Source organism: Cornus florida, unplaced genomic scaffold (genome assembly GCF_030987335.1).
Source record: "Cornus florida cultivar Cherokee Brave unplaced genomic scaffold, ASM3098733v1 CherokeeBrave_3.0.0_Hap2_Chr11, whole genome shotgun sequence".
Taxonomy (NCBI): Eukaryota; Viridiplantae; Streptophyta; class Magnoliopsida; order Cornales; family Cornaceae; genus Cornus; species Cornus florida.
The window spans coordinates 126,614,360-126,632,027 of record NW_026775581.1 but is presented as its reverse complement, the minus strand read 5'-3'; the positions used below and the strand labels follow the sequence as shown (position 1 = coordinate 126,632,027).

Here is a 17,668-nt window from a genome sequence, read left to right as displayed (position 1 = left end):
ACCAACAGTCTCAAACATCAAATTTGGACTTGTATTCAAAGCCCATTCGCATCCTTATAGAATAATAATGACGTGGCTTTCAATCTGCCTACTGAATGGCACTGAAACACGAGTATCCAATACATGTGTTTCTTGGTTAATCATTAACGAAGAAAAGAAACAAAGGAAATAAAACGAAGCCTATTTTTTTCGTTTTAGCTAAACCTATTTGGTGTAGGACTTTATTAAAATGCTCTACACTTGAAAAGAGATGACTAAAACAAAAGGTTAAACATGATAATCTAGAACTAGAAGGTTGCTTATCATTGCATCGGATCCTCTTTTTGTGCGATTATCACAACAATCTAGCATGTGACAGGATGCCAACAATTGTTAATTTTTGTAAACACATAGCACCTCTAAAAATTCTTAGTCTATCTAGTGATTTTTTATTTTATTTTTTTTTAAAAAAAAAACAAAATTAAACTAAAAAGTTGAGCAAACAAATTAGGTGAGTTCGTTATTTGTCAGGGTATATATTCAAATATAAAAGCTGTCATACTTATTAAATTGTGTTAACTATATTATATGCACTTTTTCTTTTGTTCCATATATTATACTATGTATTTATAGTATATTATTATGTATAAGTAATAAATATACATAAAGAGACTTGAAACATCTTTTAGAAGGTTGTAAACTTTTGTATTAAAGTCCACAAATCAAAAATAAAAAGGTATATATATATATATATGGTAGTGTCCTGGTTTGGTAAATGGAGGAGATGGATTGGTCGATCAACGATGCACTATCACAGCGGAACATATTCCTCTTTCTAGTTGGAGCTAAAGTCGGTAGCTTTAGGAGCGTTCGTGATATCTACGCGCTCATCATATATCAAACAAAGGCATGTATATGCTACATTTCGGACGTTTATAACATCCCATGCATTTCAGACAAAATCCTCGGAGTGGGTCCACTGATGGGTCAAGGGCAATCAGGTGTACTCTCCACCTCAATTCGTGGGTCCCACTTATGCGTCACCTGTTATGTCAAAGCGTTAAACCAAATTTGGAGGTCCCACTTAGTATGACAACTTGGCAATCATGTAAAAAAAAAAAACATTTGTTGTTTATAAATTAAAAGGTTAATTTCAAAAAAATCATGTTTGATCATAAACTGATAAATTTGATTTTATTATTTAATATTAAATTAAAAATTAATTTTTTTTATATATTATAAAAATATCCTTTAATATCTTCGAATTCAATTTAACTTTATATTAAAAAAAAAAAAAGTCCGAAATTAGATTGAAAGTGGGATGGGGGATTAAAGTTAGGATTGTAGCTTGAGTTAGGTGTGGACTGATATCTGAAACCCTCCACTAGTGGAGTCGCGAATCAAACAAAGTATGGCTTTTGAACTTCAACAGGAAGCTTCCCAGAAGATAAAAGCAATCAATCTTCTGACTTGTGTCCTCCATGTGTATATACTGTTAATATTACCCACACATGCCATGCCATGCCATGCCATGAACCATTACACCCCCATGCACGCACGCAAACATAAAAAGCCTCAATCATAACCTCCTAAAGCCCCCCCCTCTTCTCTCCATTTCCAAACCCAACTACTTCAGTATCAAAACAACAGAAATATATACATATATAGATAGAGAGAGAGTTTGTGTACCTGTAAGCACCGTTTAGCTATGAAAGTTCCGTTCACCACACCCAAAAACCACCAAGCATCCCACCCCAAACCACTCTATCGCAACAATACGGTCCGGAGTACTACTGCTCCATACGAACCCAAGTCGGTTCTTGACCTCCGCCGAAGCCCTAGCCCCGTCGCCGATAAACCCGCCGGAAATTCCGACTTTCCCGTCCTCTCCGACGCTTTGTTACAGTCTGACGACCCAACTCTGATTTGGGTCGACCATTTATTGAATAACTCTGAGGATTGGAATTCCTTGGTTAGAGAATTGGGTTTACATGACGATTCCACTGTTCCTCTATTAACTCACTCCGACTCTCAATTCCCAATTCTCCCCGAATTTCCAATTCCTCCCTCTGATTTCGCTTTCTCTGATACCTATTCGAATCCGAGTTTGAGTCTCAATTCTAACTCTGTTGTTCCAAACAACAATATTAACATTGAGTTTGACATTGTGGACGAACTCATTCGTGTCGCCGATTGCTTCGAATCGAACGAGTTACAACTCGCGCAGGTGATATTGGCGCGGCTCAATCAACAGTTGCAATCTCCGATCGGAAAACCCCTTCTCAGGGCTGCGTTTTACTTCAAAGAAGCTCTTCAGTCTCTGCTCACCCAGTCCAACCGTCCGACTCGTTTTCGTTCTTCCTCGGAGATCGTTCAAACCATCAAAGCCTACAAAACTTTCTCCAACATCTCTCCGATCGTCATGATCTCCAATTTCACTGCCAATCAAGCGATTCTTGAAGCCGTGGATGGTTCGAGGCTCATCCATGTCATCGACTTCGAAATCGGACTCGGTGGACACTGGGCTTCGTTCATGAAAGAAATTGCGGACAGAACCGATTCTCAAAAACCTAACCCTAGAATTCTTCGGATCACTGCTGTTGTTTCTGAAGAGTACGAAAATGAGTCGAGATTGATCAGGGAGAATCTGAGCCAGTTCGCTCGTGAACTGAAAATCGGATTTGAAATCGACTTTTTGTTGATTCGGACCTTCGAATTCTTGTCGTTCAAATCAATCAAGTTCATGGCCGGAGAGAAGACCGCCGTTCTCTTGTCTCCGAGTATCTTCCGCCACATCGGCGCCGGATTCTTGACTGATCTCCGGCGAATTTCGCCGAATGTGGTGGTGTACGTCGACGGTGAGGGGTGCATAGACGGTGGAACGTCGTTGTTCCGTGGGAGGGTGATCAACGGGCTTGAATTCTACTCGACGGTATTGGAGTCTCTGGAGGCGGCTAGTGGTGGCTGTGGCGATTGGATTCGTGGGATTGAGAGGTTTCTGCTGCGGCCGAAGATATTTGAGGTGGTGGAAGCGGCCGGACGGCGTGCGCCGCCGTGGAGGGAGGCGTTTGGCGGCTCAGGAATGAAAGCGGTGGCGTTGAGTCTGTTTGCTGACTTTCAAGCTGAGTGTCTGCTAAGGAAGGTGCAAGTAAAAGGGTTCCACGTGGTGAAGCGTCAGGCCGAGATGGTGCTGTGCTGGCATGACAGGGCAATGGTTGCCACGTCAGCATGGAAGTGCTAGGATGTCAGTAATCAGTATCACTGTTATTAGTAGTGTTATTGTATTAGGTTTGGAAATTTAATGTATGTATTCTGGGTCTTTTTTGGGTGTTTTCTAGCTTATATAGGTGTTTGGTTACATATGGACTATGGTTTGTTTCCAAACAAAAATGTTTGAAACTCTATCAGGAAACATATGACCTTTATTTATTTATGATATTAATTAATTAGGAAATTTTGTCTCACACACCGATCACAAAATTTTGTGATGTGAATTGGAATGAGGTTTATGAGATCAAGATCTTACTAATTGCTGTATGATTATAAAGGGTGATTATTTGAGCTATGCACTTGAATTTATTTTCAATAATAAATTTGAAAAAGTATTAGTTGGTGAAATAAAAAGAAATTTGATCGTACTTTATCAAAGGCATTATCATTGTTATTGCCACTTGACTTAATCCACTTTTCCAATTCTTTTGGTTAGAGTAACTTTTATGATCCATTTGATAAAAAGTTAGGTTGTATTGGCTTAAAAATTTGTGAAAAGTTTGATAATTTGTAGTATTATAAAAAAAAGTTTTCTTGAACTCTCTCTCTACCCCTCGATATTTGCATGAAATTTTCTATTGAGCAAAGCCTAAGAAACATTGTTGTCATTAAATGTATGCACCAAACATATATCATTTAAATTTGAATTAGTTTCTCCTTAACCTCTATAGACCAAATGGGTGTGTTTTTATTGATAAAGGGAATAAAAAATAAAAAAAATGAAATAATTTCTCATGACATTTGAAATGCTTAATCACATTTGCATAGTATTTTAATTTAAAAGTTCATTATGAATATAGGCGTTTAAAAGGTAGCAGCATAGCAAGCACTCCTCCGTTCCTTGTGGTTAAAATTCATAACCCTAAAATACTATCTCCTTCTCAAAATAATTGTTCCTCTGGCCAGAAATAAAACAAAAAATGGACCGCTAAAAAAGTAAATGCAAGAACAGTGACATTAAAACAAGCACTTGAAGTGAGTCTCTCTCCAAAGAATGCTCCACAAGAAATAATTAAGACATTGTATTCAAGCAGTTGAAGACCTAAATCTCTTCAAGACTCTTCTCTCTCTCTCTCTCTCTCTCTCTCTCTCTCTCCTTTTCTTCTCTCTTAATTGATTAATTTTACAACAACACGCTAGATCAACTAAGGAACCCAACTCATGTTAGGATCACATATATAAATGTTACAGTTTCCTTGCAAAAGGAAAGGGTTAAGGGTATTAGGTAAGTAAGAATAAGAAACATTACTCATGGATTCCTGATGAACTTCCAAATAAATTTTTCTCCCACTGAGAAATTCTTATTTGTTACCTCCATCACCCTGAGAGTGAAGTGCCGTACCATTATTCTCGAGTTTAGATAGTGCATCTGGTCCGCACATCCTAGTTAGTTCTTCCTGTTACACAAGCAAATTTTTTACAGACACAAAATGAGAATGAATATTTGAAGATTGTGCAGAGGTGATACGTCTTGTCTAGCACCGTAAATCATTTTATCTAGAGAGTAACAAAAAGGGTAATGACTACATATGATCTAGAGCAAACAAATTAAAATGACAATGCTTGTTTTGAACGATAAAGATTGACAATCAGCTCCTTCCCTATGTTTCTTCATTTCCTTTTTACTACAATTTAAATTGGAGAGCTACGAGTGGGGGGAAAAAAATGCATTGAAATAACACAAACAAGAAAAAATGGATAGTACAAGTTAAATAAGAGGGTTGCAATAAACCTTGATAGAATTGTTTTCAGTTGTTAGCTTCTCGCACTCCTCGGAAAGCCTCAGCATCTCATCTCTGAGTGTACGATTCTCATTGCTCAGTGTCTCTACTCTTCCTTGTAGCTCTTCACACTCTGCCTGGTGAGGGCAAAAAATGCACGCCATTGTTAAAAATATAAGCATTACAATATTATTGAAGGCATAAAAGAGGAAAAAATTTCAGTAATCAAAAAATGCTCCTAGATTTCTCTATAAAATGAATTTTATATAAACATTATTAGCAAGGTCAGAAAGTCCTCATTTCTAAGAGAATTTGGGAATATTTGCTTTGCTCGTGTCAAAGTTCTGACACCCTTTTGTCTAATCCAATTGTGCATTACCAATTATTCAAGTATCAGGAACACTAGGAAAATACACTCATGCCTTATCCTGGTTTAATGTACTGAACATAGCTTTGTGCGCACGAGTACCATTCTGCAATCTATGTTTCAGTAACAATGATGTGCAATATAATAGAAACAAATTACTTAACAAAAAAATATACATATAATGAAACAAATTTAAATCAGAATTTATTCTTCTGTTTTTTTTTTTTTTCGCTGGGACATCAGAATTTAGTCATTCAAAGGCAGTCTCTTTCAATCCAAAACAAATAAGATTTTAAGGAGATTTCAGGATCATCAATCCCATATCTTCCAGAAAGAAAATATCATCATCTGATATATAACCACCAATCTAGTAAACCTATCAAACTGAACTTTTTCCTAATAACCACCTAAACGTCTCTCCATTCCATTCCTTCAACTTAAAGAGCTTTAGAGCTCTTCAGTAATCATCAATATTGTAACTCGATTATCCTGTAAGCATCATTTTTCAACTAGATGAATGACCTATGCCATTCTAACAATACTGCCAGCACTTTAGTGACAGATTTTTTCTTCACCAACCAAACTTACTCCATTCCATTCATTAATTTCCACTTCAATGATTCTTTTACATGAAAATGAAAGAGTAAGTGATACATTAAACAACCAGGAAGGAGACCAAGATCCAAATATTTAAAGCCTTGATGTTCCAAGAGAAGTTTAACAGAATCTCACAGAAAACTAGCTCTCAGCATTTTGTCTAACAGACAGAAACTGAAGACTAGCAGGATCTTCACAAGATCAAAATTGCTTAAGTACCTTAACAAAGCATAAAAGGTTCACTTCTAAGTGAGAGACCTCAAAGGACCTATACTTTAGTCATGAAAATTAAATAGTTGTCCAAGTTGCATAAATTGCATGTGAGCAAGTTGTTGAGTAATTAACTAGGGGAATACACCCTCTATTGGAGTATAGACTCCAATAACTCTAATTACCTCATTGGTACAATTTTAACCCATTCACCCCCCAACACACACACACAAACGTAAATACAATTCTCACCAGTTTGGACTCTCCACAATCAATGTGAGACCTTTTTCACTAAAGGCTTAACCCAGTGCATGGGGTGGTTTGGCACGCAAAACCTATGCCCAATTCAGCTCTACAGGGTTATCATAGGTCAACTCAGCAGCATTCATTCTTTTCTCAGTGATTGATCATACATCCTTTTGCAGCCTTCAACTAGCAAAATATGATTTCCTGCAGTGCAGTCAATTGGCACTGATAGCTAAAAGAACTACCTTGAGGTCCTTCACCAATATGTGGGCCACAAATATGCACAGCGTGCCATTTGGCAACAACACACACAAGGGTGCCAATTTTCCTCTTGATGGTAACAGTGGGTGAGCGTGTGAGTTGGATGTGCAAGTAATTTATATACCAAAATATATATATATATATATGTTTCCAAACACATCAAACATGTTTTGAGATTTTACAAGACATCAGAACTTCTGATAGCACTTCGAATATGGAGGGATCAAATAGGAAAATATACTCTGAATCATAGACCTATAAATGACTCCATCATAAGGATTTACAACTTATGTGCACTACGTTTGACATGACAATATGCATAGTACTGCTTATACTAGTACACTACACTACATATAGAGATGCAATGGTACTGGTAAGTGGCCAGAATAATCTGTTTGTTAAAGATTTATTTATTATAAAATAACTTATAGTTTGATTACATATCAGTGGTTCCTATAAGCTAAATTCCCTATACAAATAGAGAATTGGATTGATAAACAGTAAAAGTTTCCTCTTTAATCCTGTTGGTAATTAACTTATACTTTGATTACATTTCAGTGGTTCCTATAAGCTAAAATAATTTACCTACACAAATACAGAATGGGATTGATAAACAGTCAAAGTTTCCTCTTTAATCCTGTTGGTAATTGAAGTTCATAATAAAATGCAGAACCTTTAGTATTCAGGTTCAGATCATAGCATGCTTCTTCCTTTTGCTTCAACAATTCTTGCTTGGTCATTAAGCTTAAAGAATATCATCTGCTATTACAATAAGCTAAAAAAGAAAATCAATAAAGTCGAAGTAATGCGGTCTGATTATTGTATTCAAGAGAGGCAAATACATAGATGGGATCAGAAAACATTATCAAAATTAGTGAATCATATAAATCCATAATAAATTATGTCTTTGGTCAAGGAACAACAATGGCCAATAGATGGTGCACAAAAGCATATCCCTACCTGCTTGCGCAGTCTTGACCTCCTCGCTGACTCTCTGTTAGATTGCTTCCTCTTCTGTCTTTTAAGTTCCCGTTCATCCTGTCAAATTCAAGAGTAACAATACCATAAGAATGCATACTAATGGTTGAATCTAATACAAGTTGATGAAATCTACCCCCACAATCAGAATATTGTTTCTGGCAAGAAACAATTTTATATGAATATGACAATTACACATGAATTCCAAATTGGATATGGGAAGTGCTAAATGTAAAAGCTTCCTAAGTAAATGCATGTGTTTTGCTTGCAAAAATTGATCTATTGATCAACTAATGAGGAGAATAAGCCACATTCTGAGAGTTTCAGAATTCAGGCTTGTCATTCAAAGAAACTTCTTCCTTTTTGGTCTCATACAACTACAGATGACAAGTCCCCTAATTTTTAAAGTTCCACCTCAGCCGAAAACCTGATAAAAGCGAAAGTTACAGCTTGAATAACAATTTATACTTGTTATAACTCATTAACCTCTATTATTTTCACAAAGATCCAATCAGAGAAGTATATAGACTATATAGTCAATAAAGGACACACTTGAAGGCTCAATATTTGCTGCTTATGACAGATTCTGTGGTGGGCCAAGGTGGTGGAAAACTGACGAACTTTGTTAAACGGGTTAAAGAAAGGATACAGGGCCTGCACATAGAATAGGATCAGAAATAACTTGTTTTCATAGTGATTGGTTGCAAAAAGTTGGCCACTGAAACCATAAAGGGTAAAAAATTAGAATTTCTGGAGTGGTCCAAAGGTAGTGGAATAGGTTAGAATAATAGAATTAAGGTTTTGGGATAAGAAACTAATTATTGAGTGACCAACGGGTAAATGGCCCAGCGGTACCAAGTACCTACTTCCCAAAGGGAGGTCAGGGGTTCGAGCTTCACTGGAGGCATAGGTGTGTAAGTACCAAGAAAAAAAAAAAAAAAAACTAATTATTGAGTGCTGATTGCTATTAAAATAACATATTTTGATTGCATTGATTTTTTTTATTTAAAAAAAAAAAGAAAAAAAAAAAAAAAAGAGAAAATCTTCTAGGAGTTGCCACCTAGAATTCCTTAAGATTAATCCCCAAGGTTTAGGTTATATTGCACATCAGAAAATCTTCATTCGTTTACAATAACTTCTTTGCATTGAACATAGAGTCTTAGGTTTCTCCTACTGATAGTCAGACTAGGACTCCCAAAGAAGGAGCTTTGAAAGATTGACTGGTAAGACTCTTCTAACCTATCAAAAGTCACATACCAAGACCTAATAATATAACTTGACCCAAAATAAGATCCATGGACTACTAGCACAGCCCATATCCAATAAATCTTCAAAGTACCTAAACACCTTTTAAATACTACAAATAGTATGAGGCCTTTTGGGATAAAACCCAAGAGCAAAATCGTGTGGGCTAGGGCCCAAGGTGGATAATATCATACCATGTGGTGGAGTGGGTCGTTACACGCAGATTGTGTTTCCGGGGATCGTGCATGTCTCATGTCATGATAAGTGTATTCTATTATACGTGTCAACTGGAACTCTTTATTATTTGTGTCAGAAACCCTAGAAACAAACACAATCCGTTTATTAAACATGTAACCTAACACAATTAGTGTAAACTATTTAATATTGAATGGGTTATTTAACTTTTGATTGACACAACCAATTAACTTTTTTCTTAACTATAAAATGCAAATATAACAAAAAAAAATAAAATATTGAATGAAAATTTAATAAATGAGTCAAATGACTAAAATTTCAATTTATTCTTAATTAATTAAAAAATTAACTACCTTAGTTTTCGTAATAATACCATGAATTGAAAGGAAAAAAAAAAAAAAAAAAAACCCCATATTGATTTAAATATGTTGGAAGTTATCAACGGGTTGACCCGATACATTTAGTTAAATGAGTCAAATCAAATCAAATGATTTGCCTTAGAACATTTAATTAAGCGAGTCAAGTCGAGTTAATAGGTTGACTGTATAAAGGGGAACACAAAGTGTTTATTTTATGGGTTGACACGATTAAGGTAAACCCTAAACCACTAAATTCATGTTGAGTTCAACTTGTGTTGATGGATCATGTCAATTTGTCAACCCGACATGCACGTGTATCGGGTGTAGATATGCATCCAAGCGTTAGACGTATCAAATCTTAAATAGAAGGATACAAGGGCACTGTTAAATAGTGATACTATTTAATATATTTCTTTTTTTTATCAGGAATAAAATAATGTTTCTATGTAAAATAATAGGGTAAAGTAAATAAATAAATAAAATCCCTACTATATACAACATGTGCAAATACATTCTTGGTGTTAAAAAAAAAAAAAAAAAAAACACCCTAACTTTTTCAAATAAGGAAAATTTTTCAATTTGAAGATTGAAATACCATAATAAATAATAAATAATAAACACAAAAATAAATGAATAAGATAAATAATAAAAAAAACAAGGGCATTTTTAAAAAAAATTTATGAAACCCCAAAATTTATTTATTAATTTTTTTTTCATTTATTAAAAAAAAAAAAATACCTAAAATTCCTTAAGGGTATTTTGGGATTTTTATAAAAGTTTGGTCAGAATTGAAGACCAGGGGGCGATTTGCTACAAAATTTCAAAATATAGGGATTTATATGCACATTATAAAAAGCGAGGGTGCTTCTTGCACATTTTTTATATAGCAGGTTTTTTTTTTTCCACTTTACCCAAAATAGTATTCAAAATAAGCATTTAACTCATTTTGAAGCAATAATATAATAAAACTGAATTAGTATACTTTTTAGGTGCACATCCAGCCAAACATGTCAGACACATATCTTATACCCTTGTCCGAGTGTTGTGTCCCCAACACATATATTTCACATACCTTTGAACAGTCCATGAAAGGCATATGATGACTGAGGCAAGTTAATTATGTCAAATTACTTCTATGGAAAGAGGCAATTCTATATCCTCATCCCATGTATCTTATCATTACCAACAATGAAAGACTCCGAAGTACAGTCAACTCTATATCTCACTATCTAATTTTCTGAGTCACTCACTCCCTCTTCCCCTTTTAGCCATCTTTACACCAACCCACTTGACCATACACCTATATTAACTGTGAGCTTCTTACCATCTGTTGTATTAATAAAAGACAGCCGACTCCTGAAATGGTATCAATCACTTCTTTTTTCATTCTGCAAAAATATAATGGAACTTCAACTCCTGTTCCCTTCTTCCAGTATGACACAGATATATGTCCCAAACACTGATTGGATGTGGTATTTGCCACATAAGCATAGGATATCCAAGCTTGTGGTATCCCACCACTGCTCTAACAAGGCATTTAACTTGCAGTTGATAAAAAGTGATCATCCACATCGGTGGACTGGTGTGTCCATGACTCTTTATGTCTACCGGCTCATGTGAAGGAAAGATAGGATCCAAACCCAATAACCATCAATAAAAGAAGTCTCCCTCTTTACTGGATGAAAAAAGAAGGAACCATGAGATCAGAAAAAATCTTGAAAATCACTGCAAGACTTCTTACCTGAATCCATTGATCCTGCATGATGCCTTCACGTCCAACAATTGTTGCTGGAGCAACAGCTGCTGAGACACCAGAAGGATTGGATCTCATTTTCACAGCTCCAGCACCAGCAGGAGATGCGTTCCATAAATCCATCCCAATGTTCAGATTGGTTGCAGGCATAGAGACAACAGGATTCCCGGGCACTGAAACTTGAAGATTCGACCCAACAGTGTTATTTTGTGCATTGGCTCCTGAATAAGTTAATGGAAGTACAAAATCATTACATCAATTAACACACAAGCAAAAACCATCAAGTGACGATGGTGACGTACCATCTGCAAGCATCAGATCAAAGCTTCCTTTCTTACTTGTAGCATGGTCCTATAAGATAAATTGAATATTTTTCAATTAGAAGAAAAAAGAAAATAAAATGTTACAACACTTTGACTAATATAATTAATTCAAATTATAAAAATAAGAAGAAGAAAAAATCATTCCGCCACTTATAGACTGATCTGAGTTGGGGAATAGCAAACATACAACAAACTTAGCTCACTCGGATTATCTACAAAGGATTCAACAAGTTTTTTAACACTGGAATAATGTAAATTGTCATCTTCACAATAATAAGTAAATTTGAAACACGTACGTGTTGGTTAGCATTCTCATCACTTGCATCTGATGAACCATCGCTTCCACTTTCAGCACTGTTAATGAGCAAATTTTCCAATCAAAGAACATAATAATAATAATGATGATGATGATGATGATAATGTCCAAATCAATATCCATATTTAGGAAAGAGACTAATATAAAATAATGGGGGGAGAGAGATTTATCACTAAACATAGGTAACACACCTTAGTGTGGCACCATCATTTCCTGAACCTGAAGCAGCCTTCCCACTCTCTCTGGCCTTACCACCAATCAAGCCAGGGTTTCCAGAAATTCCTTTTGATTTTTTTGTCAAAGCCCGCTCCTTTACATCAGGGGCCTTCCCTTCCAACTCCACATTTGTCTGCACTGCAGTTGGAGTCTAAGAAAGAAAATGCACAAAAAATAGTAAAATTGGTGCTAATTGCAAGAAATATAAAAAGGAGCATGTTTTCAACACCTATGACAGAAGCATCTTGCCTCAACTACACAAATAATATTGGCAAAGCCAAGCGTTAAAATGGATGTTAATGGGATACAAAACTCAACAAACAATATGTCAATAACATAAAATAAAAAATAAAAAATAATAAAAATAAAAAATCAGTATTACCATGGCCATAGTAGGATGAGCATAAACTCCCCCTGGAGGATATAGAGCAGGGTATGGAACTGGACTCCCATAGGGTGGTATCAAAGGGTGCTGAAAAATTAATAGAAAAACAAAATATGTAAGTTTCACTTGTGGGTTGTCAAACAGAAGTAGTATCATCAAAGAAAGCAAATGTCTATATTTATACACGGGAGAGAGAGAGAGAGAGAGTCACCTGGCTTCCCCACAGATAGGGATGAGGAGTGGGCGAAGCAACAGTTGGGGCAAAAAAGGGCGGAGTAGCTCCAGCGCCATAATAAGCCTAAACAAGAAAATGAGCTGTAAGCTATTTGAAAGATCTATCCTGATAGTCTAAAAAAACACATTTATGAATACATTTAACAAACCCTAGGTGGTTTCATCACAAACCTGCATTGAGCTCGACCAATCAGGATATGAAGGCGTTGGAGGTGCTTCCTGCAAATGCAAAGGAGAATGATAAGAAAGAGTACGCGGTGCATATGTTAAGTATGTGTTGTCAAACACAGAGAGTGAGAGAGAAAAAAAATACCTGAAGTGAAGTAGGGGGTTTAGAAGGCGTAGCAGCAGCACTCTCTTCCCCAGCCCCCATTGAGTTCAGTAGAATATAAACTCAATAATCCCCTTAACTTCAACTGTTTGTTCTGAGATCTTGTATATCCTTGATTAAATTTTATGAAGCTCCTGAAAAACATTTTTAATTGCCAAACACATTAGAGTCAACTTATTTGACTAATTAAATTTATCTATCACTAATACCATCTCACTTGAGAGAGAATTGTTGAACCGCCCAGTGTGCAACAAATACTTGTTTTGGACAGTTTTTAAAGTATTTACTTACCGCTTAATATATAAATTTACAAAATGATGTTGTTTTCTCATATTTAAATATTTTTATTTATATATATATATATATATATATATATATATATTGTATTATTGACCAGAATATTCTCTGGAATGATTCTATGAATCATAACCCTGATAAAATTCAGAATTAAATCTCTTCTCCAAATTTAGGTCAAGCAACCTTCAATTAAATCTACAAAGCACTGTCAATAAGCCTCTTAATTATAATGAGCCCCTTAAATAGTCAACATCATGGTTGACATTAACATAAATTTGTTTGACATTTGTACGAATTAGCAATCTGAATCAAATTAGTTTCTTTGACATTTTATACGAATTAGCAATCTGCCACAAATTATTTCACAATTTAATATGATTAAACAGAGGAATTCAAAACAATTGTCACTGTGGAAAACTCATTACATCCTTCATTTTTAGGCAGAATGATTGAAGTCCTCTTATGACTCAATTGTAGAATTATTTATAACTGCCAGACCATGATAAGATAAGATCAGGTCCTTATGTTTTAAAATAAGATAATTTGAGGACTAGGAATCAGGGTCCAAAGACTGTGTTTTCTGCACAGGCTCCTCCAAAAATAATAAATAATTCTTAGTCACTACTCTGAGTATTCCCTTGTATATGGTATATCTTGAACAACTTCCACATATAGAACTGAGACCATAATTGTGAAGAAACTAAAGTTCATAAAGCAAGCATGTTCCTAGATAGTTCTTAAATATATTTCATAAACTAATCGAGGCCATTTGTAATGTTATTTTAGCCTGTCAACATTAGAAAGGCTATTGTCGTAGAAATAAGAGTGAGCATCAAATATTAAATCTCCATTTTAACATTCCTGGTGTAACATAAACAAGGCTTTTGCAATAGTCTTAGACTATAGTAATGTACAAACTGCTCTAGGAGATCTGTCATCATAGTTTTTCCTTCAAATTTAAGAGATTACATTCTAAAGGTGCTTCTTGGTTTGAATTAACAATGTGTTCAAAACAGACACCTCAAAGATGTACTCCCTCCATCCCAATTTAGTTGTCTCATTTTGGGATTTCAACTTTTTAAGAGGACATGCATTTATTGCATTGTCCCCTTTTGAAAATTCAAGTTACTCTTAGAACTTTAAAAACTTTTATTGTTGAGTTGGCAAATTTTTCAAACTTGAAGGATTTTTTCTGATTTTACTTTGTCTTGGAGTGGAGGGAGTAGAAAATGTTTTGAGTGACAAGTTAGCTGGCAAACTTCAATCAGCATCTCTTCAAAGTAATGAAATATTCTCAGCTCCATTTTGCATGTTTACAGCACTTTTTACATCTGTAGATCAAGACTGTTAAATGCTTCTTTTATCAACTAGAAATTTTAATCCATTAAATGTGGCATATCTAATGTTTCATTTAGTAGGAAGGATAAAGATAAATATATATGGAAGGTATGGTTGGAACTATAGATGAGGCATCCCTAGGGAAGGAATGGTATCCTTCCCAAGTTTTGTTTGGTTTAGCAGAAGGGCAGAGAATGAGTTAACCCCTTCCATTTTTGTTATCTAATTAGAGAGTAATAATGTCATTTTATGGTACACGCAATAATTAATCTTCTCTTCCCTTCTCTTTTCCGTCCAATTTTGGACGAATGGAAAATCGTGTAGCACGAAGGATGTCTCATCCATCCCATCCCTACTCTCTTCCCTCTTCCTACCAAATATCTTCCTATACTAACAAACAACAACCTGAAACGAGCGCCTTCACCTATACAACAATCACAGTATGTTCTTAATTTAAGTGGGACACTCGTCAATGCCATAAAAATAAATAGAAAGTGGATATTTGCATATCTTAATGAAACGCCTCTTCACCTATATCACAATTCATCCAAGTTCACAATTTATGTGGGACACTAGTCAAAGCGATAAAAATATATATATAATTAAAAATAAATAAATAAAATAGGATATTTTCATATCTTAACGAAGCGTCATGGATTTAGAGATAGGAATGCAATTTGTGAGGTTGAGGTACATCAGACAAATGGGTTTTGCAACATCCACTAAGATGTTATATAAAAATCCAAACCCCAATTGAAATTGAGGAAATTTCAAACATCATAAGGTCAATTCCTGTACATAAACAACTTATAGGAAAAACAGTGCTACTGAGGATTTAGCAAATCTTGACAAATTTGAAGTTGTGTTGTAAATTTCCTCGTTCAGCATTTACACGTTCACAATTCAAACAATACGCCCATTTATAGAAACGTTGCTACGTGTCCAGTCATCAAACTGGTTCCTATTTCGGAGTAAAAAAAATAAAAAATACAACAAGTCTAAGCCCATATCTGAAACTACAACAGAGAGAGATGAGATCCAGAGCTCAATTGAACATTAGTCTTGAAATTGCTATATACACGCGTATATATGTGGAGAGAGAAGACTACTATTGTGGAGAGAGAGAGAGACTGACCTGATTCCAAGGCGTTTGAAGTGAGAGTGAGGTGGAACAACGTTGAATTCCAAGTCGGACGGACAAGGTTGTTAATATCTGAAACCCGAAACAGACTTGTACTACGTACACAGTGGGGTTGGGATCTAACGGATGAGAAGTTAGGGTTATTCGTCCATACACAAAATCAGAGCGGTTCAGAATATCCACACAAGACAACGCCAATATCAGCGAACACAATTTGGAGAGAGAAACCACCTTCCTTCCTACATCTGTCTCTCCCTCTCTCTATATATATACATATATACGAATATATATATATAAATATACACACGCGTCTAAAGTGGAGGATGATATATCTACCTATCGGCAGTGTCTTGTGTGTGGGCTTGTCCTATGGGGATGGGTCTTTGACTTGTGTGTTGAGTTGTTAGGCGGCGTAGGGTTTGAGAGGGGACACGTGAGAGAGGAAGAGTGTTACAGCTGTCAAAGCATGAGTGGTTAGGTGTGACGAGGCACAAAGTTAGGATGAGTCATGACTACTAATGGATAACTTAATTTAATTCAAAAGTGGAAACCACCAGTGGCACTGAATGGTGCGAAATGTGTGCGATATGGTCCACCGTACGATCATTCAATCGTTTTGGAGCCATCTTCCTCCAATCACCATTCACCATTATTATAGCGTTTAGTCCTGTGGGGCCACCTCCGAATCCGTTATTGGGCCTAATAGGCCCACTGATCCTGAAAACGGATCTATCCTGTTTCCGATCGTTTGCAAATATTAAACCTACACAACTGAATCGCAATATAACACTCACTCCAATTATGTAACAATAATACTACGTATTATACAAAATATTTTCTAAGGTTAATTTAATATTAAAATTCAAAAACAACTTTATCAATAAACACTTTAGACAAAAATCATTACAAATATCTCATAGATTCCAAATTACTTCTAAGTAACTTCTGAGATTTATTAAATAACCATTTACTCTCTCTATTTCAAAAAAAATAAATGTCTCTTTTGTAAAACTATGTCATATATCTCTATTTTTTTTACAAAGGAAGTATATAATTATTTTTCTTTCTATCTCATATCTCCTACTTCACCAATTTGGGTTACTCCCATTTGTCATCGAACGGGCATATCCTATTATCATTCTACTTTTCTCTTGAAGATCCGCAAAGGCATATGTAGACACTAAAAAATTAAAAAGTGTCAAAATATAATTTGGGCCTACTATCAATTCAGTCCACCATAAAATATATTTTATGGGTCTTGATCAAACTAAATTACCCAAGACCCAGTATAAAATAATTATTATTAAGAATAATTATCACAAGTAAATTAGATAAATATAGAATACGACTCAACTTACAATTCTACCACTTCATGAAAGGGGGGTGGAGGAGAGAACAACAAGATTAAGAGAAATTACAAGTCAAACTCAATACTCTCTCAACACCCCTCCTTAAAGAAAAGAATAATAACAAATACATTCAAAATCGTTTATTTCTTTCTCAAATTTAACAAATTTGAAAATTTTGAAGACGAGAAGAACAATAAATAGTGTCGTTCTTCTTCAAGACTGAACAAGAAAGCAAAAAATAATAAGCACATCAAAATCGTGTTATTTTTTTTTATGTGATTCAACAAGTTCAAAGAATCATCAAGTAATATTGTTCGAGATCAAGCTTCTTCAGCCCTCGATTAGAAATCATCGATGGTCTTCCTCAACTACAAAATTATCGGCGGTCTTTCTCAACTACAAATATTTCAAAAAGTTTGTCAACGAATTGATTCAAGATCAAACTCCAACAGCCATTGAATTCAGTCAACAAATGATATTAAATCAGATGATTGTGCTAAATTTTTATAAAATTAATAAAATAATTGTTTGTTCCATATTTGGTTCTTTAATTTGCA

General features: G+C 35.1%; 2 protein-coding genes across 5 annotated transcripts; one reads left to right on the top strand and one right to left on the bottom strand.

Moving 5' to 3' along the window:
* Nucleotides 1-1,505: 1,505 nt before the first annotated feature.
* Nucleotides 1,506-3,443, top strand: LOC132287053 (scarecrow-like protein 15). The gene has a single exon (XM_059789525.1). It carries the CDS (start codon nucleotides 1,688-1,690, stop codon nucleotides 3,218-3,220), a length of 1,533 nt encoding a protein of 510 aa, XP_059645508.1. The 5' UTR covers nucleotides 1,506-1,687; the 3' UTR covers nucleotides 3,221-3,443.
* Nucleotides 3,444-4,186: 743 nt separating this feature from the next.
* On the bottom strand, nucleotides 4,187-16,090 carry LOC132287054 (G-box-binding factor 1). Of its 4 annotated transcripts, none has more exons than XM_059789528.1 (12): nucleotides 15,757-16,077; nucleotides 12,969-13,120; nucleotides 12,827-12,874; nucleotides 12,633-12,719; nucleotides 12,419-12,508; nucleotides 12,012-12,187; nucleotides 11,801-11,858; nucleotides 11,484-11,532; nucleotides 11,170-11,354; nucleotides 7,612-7,689; nucleotides 4,982-5,107; nucleotides 4,187-4,646 (listed from the first exon to the last, which is right to left on the bottom strand). In XM_059789528.1, exons 2-12 carry the CDS (start codon nucleotides 13,026-13,028, stop codon nucleotides 4,551-4,553), a joined length of 1,053 nt encoding a protein of 350 aa, XP_059645511.1. In that variant the 5' UTR covers nucleotides 13,029-13,120; nucleotides 15,757-16,077; the 3' UTR covers nucleotides 4,187-4,550. The 4 variants fall into 4 exon arrangements, with proteins under 4 accessions (XP_059645511.1, XP_059645509.1, XP_059645510.1 ...); XM_059789526.1 differs by having other exon boundaries at nucleotides 11,170-11,402; nucleotides 15,757-16,076; XM_059789527.1 differs by having other exon boundaries at nucleotides 11,170-11,360; nucleotides 15,757-16,076.
* Nucleotides 16,091-17,668: the final 1,578 nt, after the last annotated feature.